The 15787-nt window shown below is 42.6% G+C and overlaps 2 protein-coding genes across 3 annotated transcripts; both read right to left on the bottom strand.

Annotated features, from left to right (window-relative positions):
- Nucleotides 1–20: 20 nt before the first annotated feature.
- Nucleotides 21–5325, bottom strand: LOC110988475 (uncharacterized). The gene is made up of 4 exons (XM_087143994.1): nt 5159–5325; nt 1693–2049; nt 1082–1375; nt 21–428 (listed from the first exon to the last, which is right to left on the bottom strand). Exons 1-4 carry the CDS (start codon nt 5223–5225, stop codon nt 100–102), a joined length of 1047 nt encoding a protein of 348 aa, XP_087000120.1. The 5' UTR covers nt 5226–5325; the 3' UTR covers nt 21–99.
- Nucleotides 5326–5510: 185 nt separating this feature from the next.
- Nucleotides 5511–14469, bottom strand: LOC110988457 (uncharacterized). Of its 2 annotated transcripts, none has more exons than XM_022251957.2 (4): nt 14143–14469; nt 8329–11251; nt 7692–7839; nt 5511–7415 (listed from the first exon to the last, which is right to left on the bottom strand). In XM_022251957.2, the coding sequence occupies exons 1-4, from the start codon at nt 14229–14231 to the stop codon at nt 7216–7218; spliced, it is 3360 nt and encodes a 1119-aa protein (XP_022107649.2). In that variant the 5' UTR covers nt 14232–14469; the 3' UTR covers nt 5511–7215. The 2 variants fall into 2 exon arrangements, with proteins under 2 accessions (XP_022107649.2, XP_087000073.1); XM_087143947.1 differs by lacking the exon at nt 14143–14469 and adding an exon at nt 11445–11618.
- Nucleotides 14470–15787: the final 1318 nt, after the last annotated feature.

Below are 15787 nucleotides of genomic sequence, written 5' to 3'. Positions count from 1 at the left end.
GGAAAAATTTCCACACGTCAAAGTAATATGAGGAATTGGAAATTAGTTCCAACTGTCAGCTTTTCCCGCAGCAAACATCTTTCTACTAAAATCAACCATTTACAAGCTGTCGCATTCGTGGATTTGTTTACCGTAGACAATTACTCTCAGCGCCTTCCTCCCTACCACCTCGTCGACTCCATCATAGTGCAACGTACACGTGAACTCCATGTCGTTTCTATCCACGAGGACCCGGAAGTGATTCGTTCGCGTTCGTCCACTGACCGTAGTACTTGATCTGTGGACATCCCCATCTGACCCCGTGAGAACGAGGGAGTGTGGACCGGGTATAGGGGAAGATCTGAGCCCGCCCCCTCTACTACTACACACGAGCTCCACCGTCTCGCCCGTAGCCACCTCGGAGGCTTGGATTAGCGTCACTTTCCCCACTGCGGAGGGAAATACAGAATGAGCGTGTGAGACATTTGAGGACACTCTCCTATAGTGTTTGCATACCCGTTTCCCGTACCTCCAGGGTCTACACACCTGTTGTTGAACGACATTTGCCATGGTCTTATGGGCAAAAATTTTACAATGGTGACACACGAAAGCCCCACAATGCTGTGCAGCATTTCAACATAATTATTCTTGTTCCCTGAGCATTGGGGCTAGCTATTAACTGTGGCAAATGACGTTTGGACGTGATCGTACAGTATGCATTGGTGATACCCTTCAAGCTGAGGATACACCCATCATAATTGAAATTGGATTTCCTTTGAAATCTTCGCGAACCCATCCCATCTCCTGCGATGTTTCAGTGAACCGAAACATGTGCAAATGCGATCATGGAGCCAGTGTTCTGTGGATTCTAACTTTCATGCCCCACCTATCCTAGCATCCAAACATCTGAGCATGCAGCCAGGTGCCGAGCACCACATTATAAATAAAAACTGCTTCTTTGAAATTTCACCAAACTGTTTGGTTCACGACATGCTACACTTTACAGAAGTTGGGTTTTCACTAAGGACATGTGCATTAAAGTCGCGTGTGGAGTAGTGTTGCTAAAGTAGGTTTAAAACTCATGGTCAAAGTCAAAACTTACTTGTGACGGCGTTAAAAGGCTCACTGTACGGACCTAAGCCCTTTTCGCTCTTAAACTGCACCCGAAATCCGTAACGGGTGTAGGGCTCTAGGTCAGTCACTAATACCCCAGCCACTTTGGTCTCAGACGTGATACCGGCTGTAAAGTCATCCCAAGTGAGGTTGTAGCGGTAGCCCAGGAATCGGCTCGACCTGCTGCCGGCCGTACACGGTACGTTATCCCACACAAACTTGAGGGACGTCATGTTGGACTCGGCGCGGACCAGCATCACACCGGTCGGTGCATCTTTCGGCACTACTCGTAAAATACCAACAAATGGGCGCGTTAAATCAAAACTTATTCCTAATTATAGTTGCATCAACAAGGTTTTCTTGTTATTTATCTTGGTTTGGGACATAATATAGAGTAGAGACTTATGGACATGCAAATATGAATATACAGTATTGTATCATACTCGCTGTATGTAGGTATGCCTGTTTCATCTGAACAATTTTTCTCTCAGAATGCTTTGTGCATTGCCAAAAGGGACTTCGAACTGTGTTGTGATTGACATTATCCAAACTATTCAAAAATAATTCCACCATTCTCTCATAATCCATCATTAAGCGTACCCTTTTGGCCTGTCCTTGCGTACGTGCTGGATTCGGGGAAAGCGTAGCTCAAGGTGTTGGCTTGGACGTAGACGTTATAGCCGGAGTTGGGCTGGAGTCCCGTTAGTAGATAGAGGCCGTGGTCCTGCGTATCGGAGCGGTGGATCATCTCCACCAGATGCCGATTGCTGTTGTCGCTGGCGTTGAGCACGGTATGGCAGCCGTAGCGGTCTGCCCACGAGTAGCTGATGGAGAAATACCTCGGTGTGCCGTGCTCCAGGACAAGACGTCCCGCGGTCGGGTACCTCCAAGTCACATTGAGAGCAAGGGGGTCTCCGTCAACTGGAGAAGCGACTAATCCCTGAACTGAATGGTTTGCTGTCCCAGACGGATACAGACAAACAGACAAAAAAAAAACAAGACATGTAAGGTTCTGAGCTCCAAAATGTTGGTCAGATTCACAAAATCTTCTGTCTCCTTTTTCTATGATAGACAGGGGACAAAAAGATCTGTAAAAATGACTGGCTGTCTGAAATATTAACACCAGCTACACACGAAATGTATTTTTTTAGTTTATTTCATGTATTAGTTTATGTCAGTGGGTCAGAAAATGACAAGTACGTCCACAATATGGCCGTTTCCCAATAGTACGCCACCAAGTGTTTGCAACGCGTTGGCCAATCGCGAGACTTGTCGACCCAATGCGCGTTTGGAAAGGGTCGACCACTTTATGATTGGCCAAACGTGTTGCAATCTCTTGGTGGCGCACTATTGTGAATCGCCCGCATTATAGTGTCAGCATATTTTCCACAATGAACCACAGAGGATCATGATAAGCACGACTAAATTACTGGAAAACAAAAACGAAATTCCTTGGCATCAGTTGAAAGGAGTCTGTAGCATTACTTAATGCAATGCTGGATGGAGATGACGTCTCATCTTGTTCCGTATCTCAGGTTTTTCATAGCCAAGGGGCAAACGCAAAAAATTTATGAGGAACTTGAAACTATTGGCATTCACAACAGACGAGATTTGGAGTGTGAAAGGTCACTTTATAGTGATGTAGGCTTAATAATCAGTGGGATACGTTTACATGAACTTTTGTGGCACACACATAAATGCACCCATTGAGAAATCCTGGAATAAAATTGTCATCGTGTACCATTTAGTTCTAAGGTCGCCCAATTTGTTTTGATGATGGCAGTCGGTGTTCCGTACGAATGTTCATTTTCAGAAATAGTTAATCCCGGGGGACGCCCTCAACGGGCCCTCCCCCAGTTCCCTTTGTTCTTCTGCTCCTCACCAGATGTTTAGTTAGCCAAGTACTTTATTAAAGACCCAAACGGCAACCTTGCCGCTCAAGATATTTGTCCAGATTTGTGTGCGCCCACCCCTTTCCCTCGTCGAAGCTGATCGATCCGCCTCGTTCTACATAGTGCGTTAATCACTAGTGCTGAGTAGTGACTGCACTTCAATGGGATACCAATTGGCTTCAGTGAAACCACTGCACAATCAAACACGATCTTACTAGGTCCTCAAAAATAGTAAGAGCGTGGCCAATCGTGTAATGGTGATATCTAGTACATCATAGTAAAGAATTCAGTGGGAGCTGATACCAACATTATAGGGTCTTCATGGACGAGGAAGTCGACTTCGTAGTAGACGTGGTAAAAGCGAAGCAGCAGCATCATGTCCATTTATCTTGGAGGCTGGGAGAGAACTGACGGGGTGCACTTTTTCAGCCAACCATTGGAAATGCTGAAACGTGACTGCAGCTTGATACAAGATACCACACACGTTAGACACGCTGCAACAACGTATTACAATGGTCTTTTAGGTTGTAATACAATTGCATCGAAGTCTGTTACATCGTGAAATGTTCTCCCAAATTTCCTAGTTTCATCGCCATGGTTTAATGACAATTTACAACGTGGCAGGGTCTTCCTGCATGGCCGTTGTCAGAGTGCGATAGGGCAATAACGATTTGTTCCTCCAGTGTGCATTACAAAAGCAAAGCTGCACCCAGCGAGTGACTTTCAGTGAAGTGTCAGCAGGAGATGAATAGAGGTTATCACAACGGGCCATTGACATCGAAAATGTTTTGCATGACAGTCGTTTTAGAAGTAAACGCTTTCAGAAAGGCCACAAAAGGTCGTTCTTGGTACTATATCTTGTACATGTACAATCAGCACCCGACACGAAGTATTCAACCGTCGACCAGTCGACAGTGGACAAAATGGGGCCCGTGTACACGCTGGGACTTAAGTAGTACATATTGCCTATTTGTCACTGTAATCGTGCCGACAGATCTTTCATTTTGCAGTTTTTTTGGTGTCGCAAAGCTTCCGCCAGGAATTTTTTTCCAATCCCTCTTTCATTCATCAACTCATGAATAAGTTACCGTCATCATGGATCCGGGGATTTCTTTTTACAAAAATGAGCAATAAAAAAAGTCTTTCGTACGAGGGTGAAATCAGTCTGTCAGTATCTTTCGAATTCTTACCTTACTAATGTTAATAAAAATGTCAATGATGGAAGCACGAGGTCCTCTGTATTTCACCAGTCAAGTTGGGAGTAACAATTTCGTTCATAAGAGAAATAGTTCTCCAACTTTTTCAGCAGAATAGACCTATCATCCGTTTGATTTTGGTTCGATTCAAAAGACTGAAGTATCACATGTCCATTTTTATAGAGATGTAGTACATTGTATGGACGGTAGCACATTTTATATATGAATTACTAAAAGCTTCGACTAGCTGTTTTATGCACACGTTTAATTTTGTTGTCTTGCATCCAAAGGTTTGAGACTCCCGTGAAAAAGTTCCAGCCCAACACTGAGAAGGACATTCCGAAAGAGTTCCATATCCGGGCACACTAGCCTATACGAGACTGGTCTAAAAAAAATCCAGTTGTTTTCTAAGCAAATACTTCACCATTTTCCCTGCTAAATGTAACGTTTTAGAAGATGTTAGCAAGCACTTTCTGGTGGCTAATAAGCCACTGCAAGGAAAAATAAATGCCCGTATAAAAACTTGTATCCCCAATTTTTTGTCACAGAACCTTTTGGAACCCTAACCCCAACCCACTCTTTTCCATGATCTTGAATAAAGGGAATAATTACAAAGAAATTTCAATTAAAGGAAAGGGACAAGGATGTAAACTTGTCCTTAATTAATACTGTAGTTCAATCCAGTAAATTTAGCAAAATTAAACACCATTTTGAAAGACCATCAAATTTTTTATAGACAAAACAACATGACTGAGGTCAAAGTCACAGGTTTCTTATCTCTTAACAACATCCGGGGCAACGCCCCCTTCCCTGGAAGCCATGTGTACAATCCACTTTAGCAGCCAAGCAAGTCCACACCACTTTCCGTCAACACATATTACTTCTGTCCTTGTGTGTATGGTTGATTTGTAATTAACCATGATTCAATTTCCCTCGAGAGTAGGAAGCGCAGAAGTAATCGTAGGGCCTCATACGTACCTTCCACTCCACCGAGATGAAGACCTAGGGCAAAGAGAATCAGCGCAGACGCACTGGAGGCCGACATATTGGGCCCTGTCCTTGCAATGTCTCGTCCCCCCAGAGTACAAGCTCACACTATACCAGCCGAAACGTTAGGAACCACGGTGGGTCAGTATGCAAAGCGAGTACTTGCAAAAGACCTATTGGGACAATAGTGTGCAGACAACACGCTGCCCCGTCTATTCACCGTGACGGGCCATTCATTTTTAGGCCATGTAAATAATAAAAATGGGTGCTCTTGCAAAAATTTCTTTTAAAGAAAGAGAAGTACTCTATTATTTTTCTAAGCGTTTTTTTTTCACGATTGGTACATACACCTTTATGTCCTAGAAAGTCACAGTGTCTTCCAAGTTACAAAACTATCTTCTCAGCTGAAGTCAAAACACGTAAATTAAAACCAAAAAGGAGGCAGACACGAACGATAAATTAATTTTATTACTTAGGCCTACTCAGTCCTGTGCTACTATTTAGGTGCCAAGTATAAATGTCTAACATTTCGGCAACACTCTGTTCTGGCCCCCATCACACACCCACACTTGTTTCACATAGGAAGTGTGGACAGTTCCTTGTTCTCCTGTGGTTAAGGTAACTTGGCAAAAATGCTTGATTTAAAGCTGCGCTCACTTTGTGCTCACAGAAAAGATTCTCACACTTCCGTATGCTGCATGTCGGTTTTCAATAAGCTGTACTCAATATATGAATGAATTTTATTTAGTACACTTTTTCCCGAGAGTGTGTAAAAGTAAAATCATTTTATTGATGATTTTTTCAGTGTTGGCTTATCAAAACCAAGACGGAAATACACATGGACAGTTTGGATATCCTATTTACTGTCAAAACCTATTGTATGTCAAAGTTTTACACACTGAACAAATCAGAATTGAACCGACCCAAAGTGAAAATATTGCTAAAGCAAGACCGTAACAAATAGGTACTAGGTGTAAAAAAATGAATGAATCACAAACACACATAAAAACAGGTTAACATTATCGCTTTCGAATGGGTTAGTTAATAAGAAAATGGTCAGTTATTTCCGGAAATGATATTCTTGCATTTTCTGCTTATTTTGGTTTGTTTTCGGGAGGGAGGCCGAGGCCCGGTTTAGCCATCATCCCATGAGAAAAAAGTTATGTTGACCATAACTGCACAGCATACAGCATCACATTACCCTCCTGAAGCGCCGCCATTGTTCGGCCGCGCATTTTGTGCGCAAACAATGCTCGATGTCCTATTTAGTCTATAATGGAGATCAATGATGGTAGCGCACTCACACGCACATTCTTCAGCTTGATGCGCACGTGCATTTGGCAAATCACGACACCCTGTTGGACCAAGAGGCATGTAACGCAAGAGCATTGTGCCCCTGCAGTAATGGCTTCTGATTCTGGAGGTCGAATTACACAATCGGCCTAAGTTGAGACTAAAGGTAAGAGTCAATATGGAGTCAAAAGGAGATTTAGGGGGAAAGCACTGACTTAAACTACTCAAGTGGATCCAGCAGTAAAAAATGGATGTGTTCAATTGTTTCTCACCTTGCCGATGACAGATATATCAGAATTATATAATCTATTCTTCAGACACAAGCAAAACGAGGATTACTAGTAAAGGAGAGATCACGATTTAACGCTCATTAGTAAATTCTACACTGTATTTTGTTGATACCAATTGCTTCAAAATTTCAGAAAAACGGCCACTTTTGGCCAAATGTTTATGAGTAATAATCAGTTTTCCTTACCATCTTTAAAAAGTTGCTGTTACCTCTGTAATGTCATTATCCCGATCACCGTGTTAATTAGTACGTTTTACCGTATTATGCATTAACATGGCAAATAACAGATGGCCTTTTCAGGGAGTTGACCTAATAGGAAAAATGTGATATCTGTGTATTTAAACAGCTTAAAATCTAAAATACACTGATAAGCTTAAATGTGCTAGTAAACTGTACAAATTGTTGAAGTTGGCAACTGTGTCTGTCTGGTGAGAAAGCATCTCAGAAGCAGCTCCACGTGCCATCCTTATTCTGATGTCATTTGGGTGCGTATTTCGTGTATGATATCCATCCGCTCAAGCGATGGTCTACCAAGTACTTCTAGCAAGTCGCCCACCGTCACTTCACCACCAATCGCAGCCCACTCTCGCAGCAGACACTCAGTTGGATTGCTGACCTTCTCGCTGTCCAATGCCACTACAGATTCCACGTCTTTACCCAACTCGCCTAGTGGCAAAACAGACCAGTTAAACTGAATCGATCAACATTTTTTCCCAAACACGATATCAGCAATGATGAACGATTACGCTGGTTTTAATCCCATCCATACCACAGCTTCTTGTGTGGCATGTCTAGCAACCCGTGTTCACAAGTGGTAAGTGTGACCTTTTTTTCTCTCAGTGAACTTACCACTTCTTTTTAAAACAAACCCTTGCCATATGACTTTTGTAATGCCAAATTTGGGTCCGCACTGCAAACCAAGTCTAGCCCAGCACTGATTACCTGCCAGAGTTTTCCAGTTTCTGATCACTGCTGCGTTGTTCAGAAGTAAGCACACCCTTTCAAAGATGTCGGGTGGTAGTTTGGTGATGACGGTCCCTGGGCCAAATGACACCCGTCGGGGACGAGTGGTGCGACCATGGCTTGCATCCTAAAGGATTTGGAGACACCTCAAATCAAAAGGACAGTCTACACGTACTAGAAAACCCTTTACCACCAGAGATTTATTTGGAGGGCAAAGCATTCCTGGTCCCTCAAACCTCCTAATTTTATGATGCACTCGATGAATAAAGGATCCATGCTGAGGGGCGATTTGAAATCTACACGTAAGTCGTCATCTTCCGTCTAAATCATGGCAATTCTAATTGACTGAAACAATGCAAGTGGTACGTTGTAGGGGGATGATCTTTGCAAAACTGCTTATCATAATACATGTAATCCTATAATTCATGTTTATCTTATTAGCAATAGCTCTTTCGCATTATGCTTGATTCTTTTAATGTTTCATAACACGCTCATTTTCTTAGTTCTTAACCACTCTGTCCGGATTGCATTTCGGTGGAAGTATGGGAATACATACGATATTGGGATAAACTTGAATTAAAATTATAACCGTTTTCTACCTCCAATTGGAACTTACACTTGGTTTACACTCAGGTAGCCTCAATTCGTATCTGTGTTGTCCGCAGAATAGAGGTACCGGTGACACAGTTGGGAAAGGCAGATCGTGCCCAGCCATCTTTAGGACGTGGATTTTTGCCCCATCCAAAGTACTGTTTCCACATTTGCCTCCAAAGATGTCTTCGTTCGAGGTGCCAAAATCGAGTTCAGGCCCGCAGTAAGGACAGCGAGGACCGAATATAAAGGACAGCTGGGGGTAGTCTCGGGCGGTAATGCTCCTGATGAACTCCAAGAGGTCCTTAAGAAGGTTGGTGCTCGGATTTTCCGGTTCGAATGCCAAGACAGTCACTGACAGAAGCATCTGATGGGAGGACTTTTCCAACTGAAGCTTGAAGATGCAACTTGACTTAAAGTAGAAGCGGCTTCTGTCTGCAAAAATCATTGGCAAAGAGCCAAACTTTGTCTTGTCCTGGCTTGCTTTCACCAGACAGCGGGTCAGCAAACGGTAGTAGACAGTGCTGGGATCAAAGAAGCCAAAATCGAAATAAAAGACCTCATCTTTTTTCGTTGGCTTCCAGAACTCTGTCGGCTCACCCCGATAAGGAGGCAGCATAGCTGGTACTAAAAATGACTTTTGCAAGCTGTGTGAATTTAAATCAGGCGTCACGGGACACATGAGGTCATAGGCCTGAAGAAGCTTGGTCAGGAGTGGCACAAGATGGCACATGTCGCCGTAAATATGTTGCAGGAGACCTTCAGTGATGATTCCACTGTTTTCATAATTTATCCAATCAACAGCAAAGCGATGCGATCTTCTAGAAGCACGTGGAATGTGTACAAGTTTCTTCATGACATCAACTAGGAACTGAGGATCCAAGACAACATAATCATGCAAGACGTCGTCGTTATTTTTGTGGATGATTTCTCCAGCTTCGCAGAAAAATTTCAGCATACTCTCCAAGTCGTCGTCTTTCGTAATATCGCAGGTATTCATGGCAAGGTCTCCTATTTGGTCCACGGTCACCACGTTAGCTGCGCAATCCTTCTCTGCCCGTTTTCGGTGTTTCTGAATCTCGCGATAAAAGTGCAGGTACTTAATGGGATATTTTTCCTGGGCGTACTCGGCACTCTCAACTCGTCTGAAAATTTCGCCTCGTAACTGCTTGAAATCTTCGTCAACAGGTTGCGAATTCTCTACAAGGAACAACGGTTTGTCGTTCAGTGAGTTCACAACAAGTCGGTGGCAAAATGGAGAAGCAATTCTACGGTGAAGTTCATTAGTGATACGCGTCCTGCTTGCCTCAGAAACGCTCTCTTTGTGGGTGCCGACAATGATGACAACAGCGTCTGGGTGACGCGCATGCGCACAGACTGAATGTAACCAAAAGAGAAGTTTCTGTAGCTGTCCTTCCTCGTCAGAAACAGCGGCCTGGAGGTTGAAGACGATCACATACAGAGCTCTGTCAGGCATGAAGATGTGATGCGTACAGTGGTACAGTGTGTCCCCAGCAAAGTCCCACAGACTCAGTTTGGTTTCTAAGACCGGCTTTCCTTGAAGGACAGATTTCATCTGCTCACGGATAAGCTTCACGGGGAAGGTTGACTTTGCTCGCCAGATCTTGAAGGTGTTGTGAAGATCAAACAAGGGTAGCGAGAGGACAGAAAGTATGTAGAGTGCCACGCACGACAAACTACGGCCAGGTATTCGCATCGTCCAACCACAGACGTATGACAGGTATAGGCCGAAGATGAGACCTGCAACTTTCTTTGACACGTAACTGGCTCTGAGTCCATACTTATGGGAAACCCTCCGGCCGAGAATAGTTCCCCATGTTGATTGAGCTGATACCACGATACCATTCAGAAAAAGGAACCAAAAGCGTTTGTGTCTGCAATCTCCTTCAGAGCTTAGTGCCAGAATTAACGCCACCAAACCACAGCAAAGGGCAGCTCTATACTTATGCCACCGGTCACTGAATGTACACAATGTATAGAACCCAACACCCAGGAGTGCTCCTGCACCTGATATCAAAGTCAGCACCAACCTGTCCCATTTCCCACCTTCGACTCCCCTTGTAGCCTCAGTCTCTGCAGGATGAACACTCGCTGAGAAAGCAACTGCGACGCCCGTACGGCAACCGAAACCGGTGGCTGCACCCAGTATAACGTAATTAACCGAGTCGAACATCATGTTCCCAAGAGCAGGCCAAATTGTCCGGTTTTGAAGATCGTCTGCACACTCCTCACCGCTCGATTCTTCCAACAATCGCTCACGTCGAAGCACTGCGTCAAAGAGAACACAGAACAAGGAGACGTGTGTTGCAAACCGATAGGCGAAGTTGTAGTTGTTCATCAATGAAAGTGCAACGAAAGTACACCACACAAATGCCACGTAACCATACTGGAATACCTCAAATACAAACACAAAAAGGAACAAGCAAAACAGTTCTAATCCTAGTTTTAATAAGTCAAGTAGTGTGCGTGGTTTTGTGGGGGTGTCCTTGTTATCTCCTCCCACTTCTTTCGATTCCGTAGTTCCACAAGCCGACGAAACCTCTCCAAGCACGGTCACCAAGGAGGCACAGTGTTGTATATCGTCTGACTTGGCACCACCTGTCTCTTTCCACTGCTTGTCCACGTTAGTCACGTGACACATGCGCGTGTCAATCCCCTCGGTCGGCTGTTCCCGAACGTCAAACTCTCTGTCCAGGAGCCGGTTTAGTAAGCTGGTCTTGCCGGCACGAGGTTCGCCGAGGATCAGGACTCGCGCTCGGTTGGCAGGTAGCTGACCGTCCGTCTGGGCGGTTGCATAAGATTCTCTCAAGGATTTGTCCTTTAACAAAGTAGTCAGATGGATGCTTCTGTTGAAGTCTGAAATTGGTGCTAGGACTGTTTCAGGATCGCTTTTTCCACTCCTCGACCACATGTCCTCGGCTGTGATTCTAGGAAAATACAAAATGAAAATCATAAATTTGAACAATGCATTTCTTCGAAGGCTTAAGACCGGCCAAGCACATAGATCTACATTTACTTCCTTGACTGCATTTGCGAACCTTATTCAAAGAGTTGAAGTGATGAAACAAACATTGACAGAAACATGGACAGAACTGTACAAAAATAAAAATCATCGCTCACGTCACTTCAATCTACCTCAGAAGAGGTCTGGGCGAGTCTTTCTCCCCATGGAAAAGACGTCTATATTGCTTATGTACCGATTGGCTTTTATGAACCCACCCCACAAAAGCATACGTGTGTGTGCCTTTATGCATTTCTGCGCGATGTTATGAAAAGTCATTCAGTGTACATGTACATGGCTCGTGTATAGGAACGCAAAAGACTTCCCTGCGGCAACCCAGATTTATGCTTGGCTATACATACAACTTTATATGGCACAAATTGAAGTTCGATGAGTCACAGTAATGACGTCATCAGGCCGGAGTTTGGGGATAATAGTCCTCTATTACATTGCTTTCATTTCGGTGTTTTGTGTTTTGAAAACCGAGAACTGAGGTTGATACTTTTGCCAAAATTGAGAGGAGAGATTTCTCTTCGCGTACCAAACCACAATAAAATTCCATCCACTGAAAAAAAATTGTAAAAACGAGAAGGTTTAATTTACTACATCACCACAATTTACTACAATGAACACCTGAACTTCTATGAAATTAATGAGGAGTATGTTGTAAAACAGTTGTCTGCCCTTTGCGTGGGTAAAGCTACAGGTATTGATGAAATTGATGTTAAGCTACTAAAAGTGGGAGCTCAGGTGATCGTAGCACCCTCCACACAATCCAAAACTTTACCATTCTTTCTGCTGTCATCCCACTTGAGTGGAAGAAGGTTGTTGTTTCACCAGTTGTTAAAGATGGTATGAAAACAGACTAACGATAATAGACCTATATCAGTCTTACCTGTGATCTCTAAAATGCTCGAGAGGGCCATCCACACCCAAGTGTACTGCCATTTGCAAGAACATGGGCTCTTATCAAGTGTCCAATCTGGTTTTCGCCTCAATACTCAACACTTACTACCGTAACTGATGTTTATCTTTACCATAACACAGACAACGGTAAAATAACTGGTGCCGTATTTTTAGATCTGAAAAAAAAGCCTTTGATACGGTAAATCACGGGGTTCTGTTCCGCATGCTGTCATGTTATGGTATTAGTTATAAGAGCTGGCATGGTTTTCAAACTCTCCCACTCACAGAGAGCAAGTTACAGATATTAATGGGACTTGTTCAGGTCTCAGACAAGTTACAGTTGGTGTACCCCAGGGTTCGATCTTAGGCTCACCCTTGTTTAGTCTTTTTATCAATGATCTGCCAAACAATATAATCAAGAGTAAGATAGTTCTGTACGCAGACAATACTGCCATAATGTACAGCTCTAAAGATAAGCTTGATGTTAACTGTGTCTTGAAGGAAGATTTATTAATTGTTCCTGACTGGATGTACAACAATAAACCGACTCTAAATGCTTCGAAACCCAAGGTCTTGACTTCTGGTACATGTCAAAAAATAAACAATAATAAGCTGACTGTTAGAATCGGAGGCGACATTTTGGAGAATGTGACTGAGTTCAAATATCTTGGTGTATGGTTCGACCAGTATATTAGATGGGATACTCATTTTGACAAAAAATGCTGTTAAACTCTCCCAGAGACGTGGAGTGATGAAACGAGTGAGTTGGTATGTGGACTAGTAAACCCGTGATACTTTGTAAAATGCTCTCATTCTGCCTCACAATGACTATTGTTGACAGACTGAAGCTGCCTCTAGCTATGTAAATCGAATTCAGGTTCCCCAAAATCGGGCAGCAAGACTAAGGTTAGAGATACACATGTTAATGATTTATAAACTGAATTGAAATGGATGCACGTTCGGCAGTGGGCTGAGTATTTTAGAAATACTCTTATGTACAAGTGCATTCATGGAATAGGCCCAGAGTATTTGGCATCTGCAATGCAATCTCAAATTAGTAATCACGCATACAACACAAGATTCAATAATAGTAATAACGTTTCTTAGCCAGCTGTAAGAACAGAAATTGGTAAACGTTCCTTGAAATTTTCTGGAGCCAGGTCATGGAATGACCTTCCACCTGACATGAAAACTTTGCCTACGCTTGTCAGTTTTAAAAAGCAAATCAAGGCACAAATCTTAAATTCAGATAATTAAAAGACAATTTGAATTATTTGCCAAACTATGTCGTCGAACCAATTAATCAAGTCATCTTATCTTATTAATAATAATAGTGTGTGATCCGGACACTGTTCTAAAGGTCTGCCATTGGGCTCATTTTATGTATATTTGTTTATAGTCTTTTGTCTTTAAGTTTGATTTATTTACAAGGTTACTCTTTGCTGTATTTATGTTCTATGTAACTTCATTGTAAGTAAAATGTTTTTCTGCTGTGCTTTTTAAGTATAATGGTTTTCATAATTATTGTTATTTTTTCTGATTGTATTTTAATTGAGGGCCTCTATGGAAAGTAGAGTTGTGCACTGATGGAGCTTACCCTCAATACAAAAGACCTAAATAAATAAAATTAAACTGTAACAGTCCCCTATCCCACAATTTCAATGCAAATACAGTTTCAATTTAAAGCACTATATATATAGAACGCTGCAAGGCACAAAAACACAACGATTTAAAACAAAAACTGCAATCAACTGGTGAGTTGTGGAGAAACTTAGATCCAGGCTGGTTTCACGTTAAGCCAAACTGAAAACCAGTTGTATTACACAAGCCGATATCTCCTGAAGCATTCTCTGCAAACATCTGAAATTTTGAAATTCTAAAACAAAGAAAGATTACAGAGTTGATACTTACAAACTTAGAGAATTTTGAGAATACGCATTGGCACAGCTGTACAGTACATGAAGGTAGGCTATACTTCGTGCTTGATGACTTGACTTCATGCATCACATGTCAACTGTCTAAAATAGACGAAGTTCTCAAGAAGATTATCCCTGTGATTATCTGACGTCGGTACAACTGTCAATCAATTACTTCTTATCCTGAACTTGACACTCGGCAATGAAAGCGCTCAGCGCGGCTCTTAACTTCAACGTAGTACGAGAAGTGAAACTGAGATCGATATGTATGCGCAAAGTCGAGTATTTATATACATGTAGTTATGTACGTGCGTATAGCAAAGAACGTAAGGCCCATTGTGGTCCTAATTCCTCGTTCTGGTTCCGAACTTGAGTTGTTCATAATAGAGACACAAAACCAGTCCGATACGGGTGAGGGATCAAGAGTCAAGCATAACATGCACGTATTGAACTAGGTCTATGCCTGAACCGAAAGTTTTAAAAAGTCAACTTTATCGAATCGAGGTTGTATCTTACAGAGTTAAGAATTTCCACTTTTTATTTTGCAAATCAAATGTAAGTTCATGCATCAATTAGGCCATTCGTGCGTTCAAGAATTTTCGCTTTAAAACCTGCCTTACATATTTTTAGTGCAACATAAGTTTACAAGGCAGACTTGCCTAAAAATTCCAAGTTAACATCAATGGTAACAAATCTCTCCGGAATGTTTCAGCTCGACATGAGTGTCCCACGTTATTGCAGAATGAGATTTAGAAAAGAAATTAAAGCGTAAATGTGACATACATAAAATCCTCCCTGAGCAGAAGCACCCCCTCATCGGTTGAAAATAGCCATGCTGGTGGCGACTGTTCGTTTTGTTGGTTACGATGGAACCGTAACGAGTGCAGTTCAAAGTACGTGTAGTAAATTGAACCACCGAAGTGCATTTTCACCAAAGGAGCCGGCGTTGTCAAGAAAACTGCACCCTCTCTTGGTCAAACTCGGGGCTCATAGTGCCGCAGTTGGCTGTTATGTTGGCTATATTAAGACGCCTGTGAACTGATGCTGCCCCCATGCAACAAAAGCAAACCTTTGTAAGAAGAGCGTACGTGTGCTTTCTTTTCTCTATGTTAGGAACAAGATTTGAAAAACGGCTCTTCCAAACGAACGTTCGCCTTCTTCGAAAATGAAACAAAAGGGCTCCCAGAAGTAACGCAAACTTGTATTTTGCTGTCCGCAATATAACTGCGGTATGAACTGAAATTTATTGAGACACAGCAATGACGTTATCCGGCAAGTATGGCCCTAATGAAATATTACTTTCAGTTCAGTGGTTTGTACTTTGTGTTGGGCTCACCGAAAGAGAAGTATCATGCTAGCGTAATAATTGAATCAATGAAAATTTCTGTTTTAAATGTAATATTCATCCATGTGTTGCGGTCCATATGGCCCACAAAATTACGCAAGCTACATTGGTATGCGCGTTATGGATTCATCCATTTAGTTCCGTAACTATTAAACCACAGGTCTTTTTGTCAATGGAAGACTTGATTGATAGAGAAACTTCACCCACACACATTACATTTTACACGAATTTGTTGGATGCTTTTGCCGCCACTTTATTTTTATCTGTGACCCAGCGTTGTCACAGACACTGGCTT

The sequence above is a fragment of the Acanthaster planci genome, linkage group LG12, assembly GCF_054643075.1.
Source record: "Acanthaster planci isolate LZ-2023a linkage group LG12, COTS_SCS, whole genome shotgun sequence".
Classification (NCBI taxonomy): domain Eukaryota; kingdom Metazoa; phylum Echinodermata; class Asteroidea; order Valvatida; family Acanthasteridae; genus Acanthaster; species Acanthaster planci.
The sequence above is the reverse complement of the archived record's forward strand: the minus strand, read 5'-3'. Positions and strand labels throughout refer to the sequence as shown.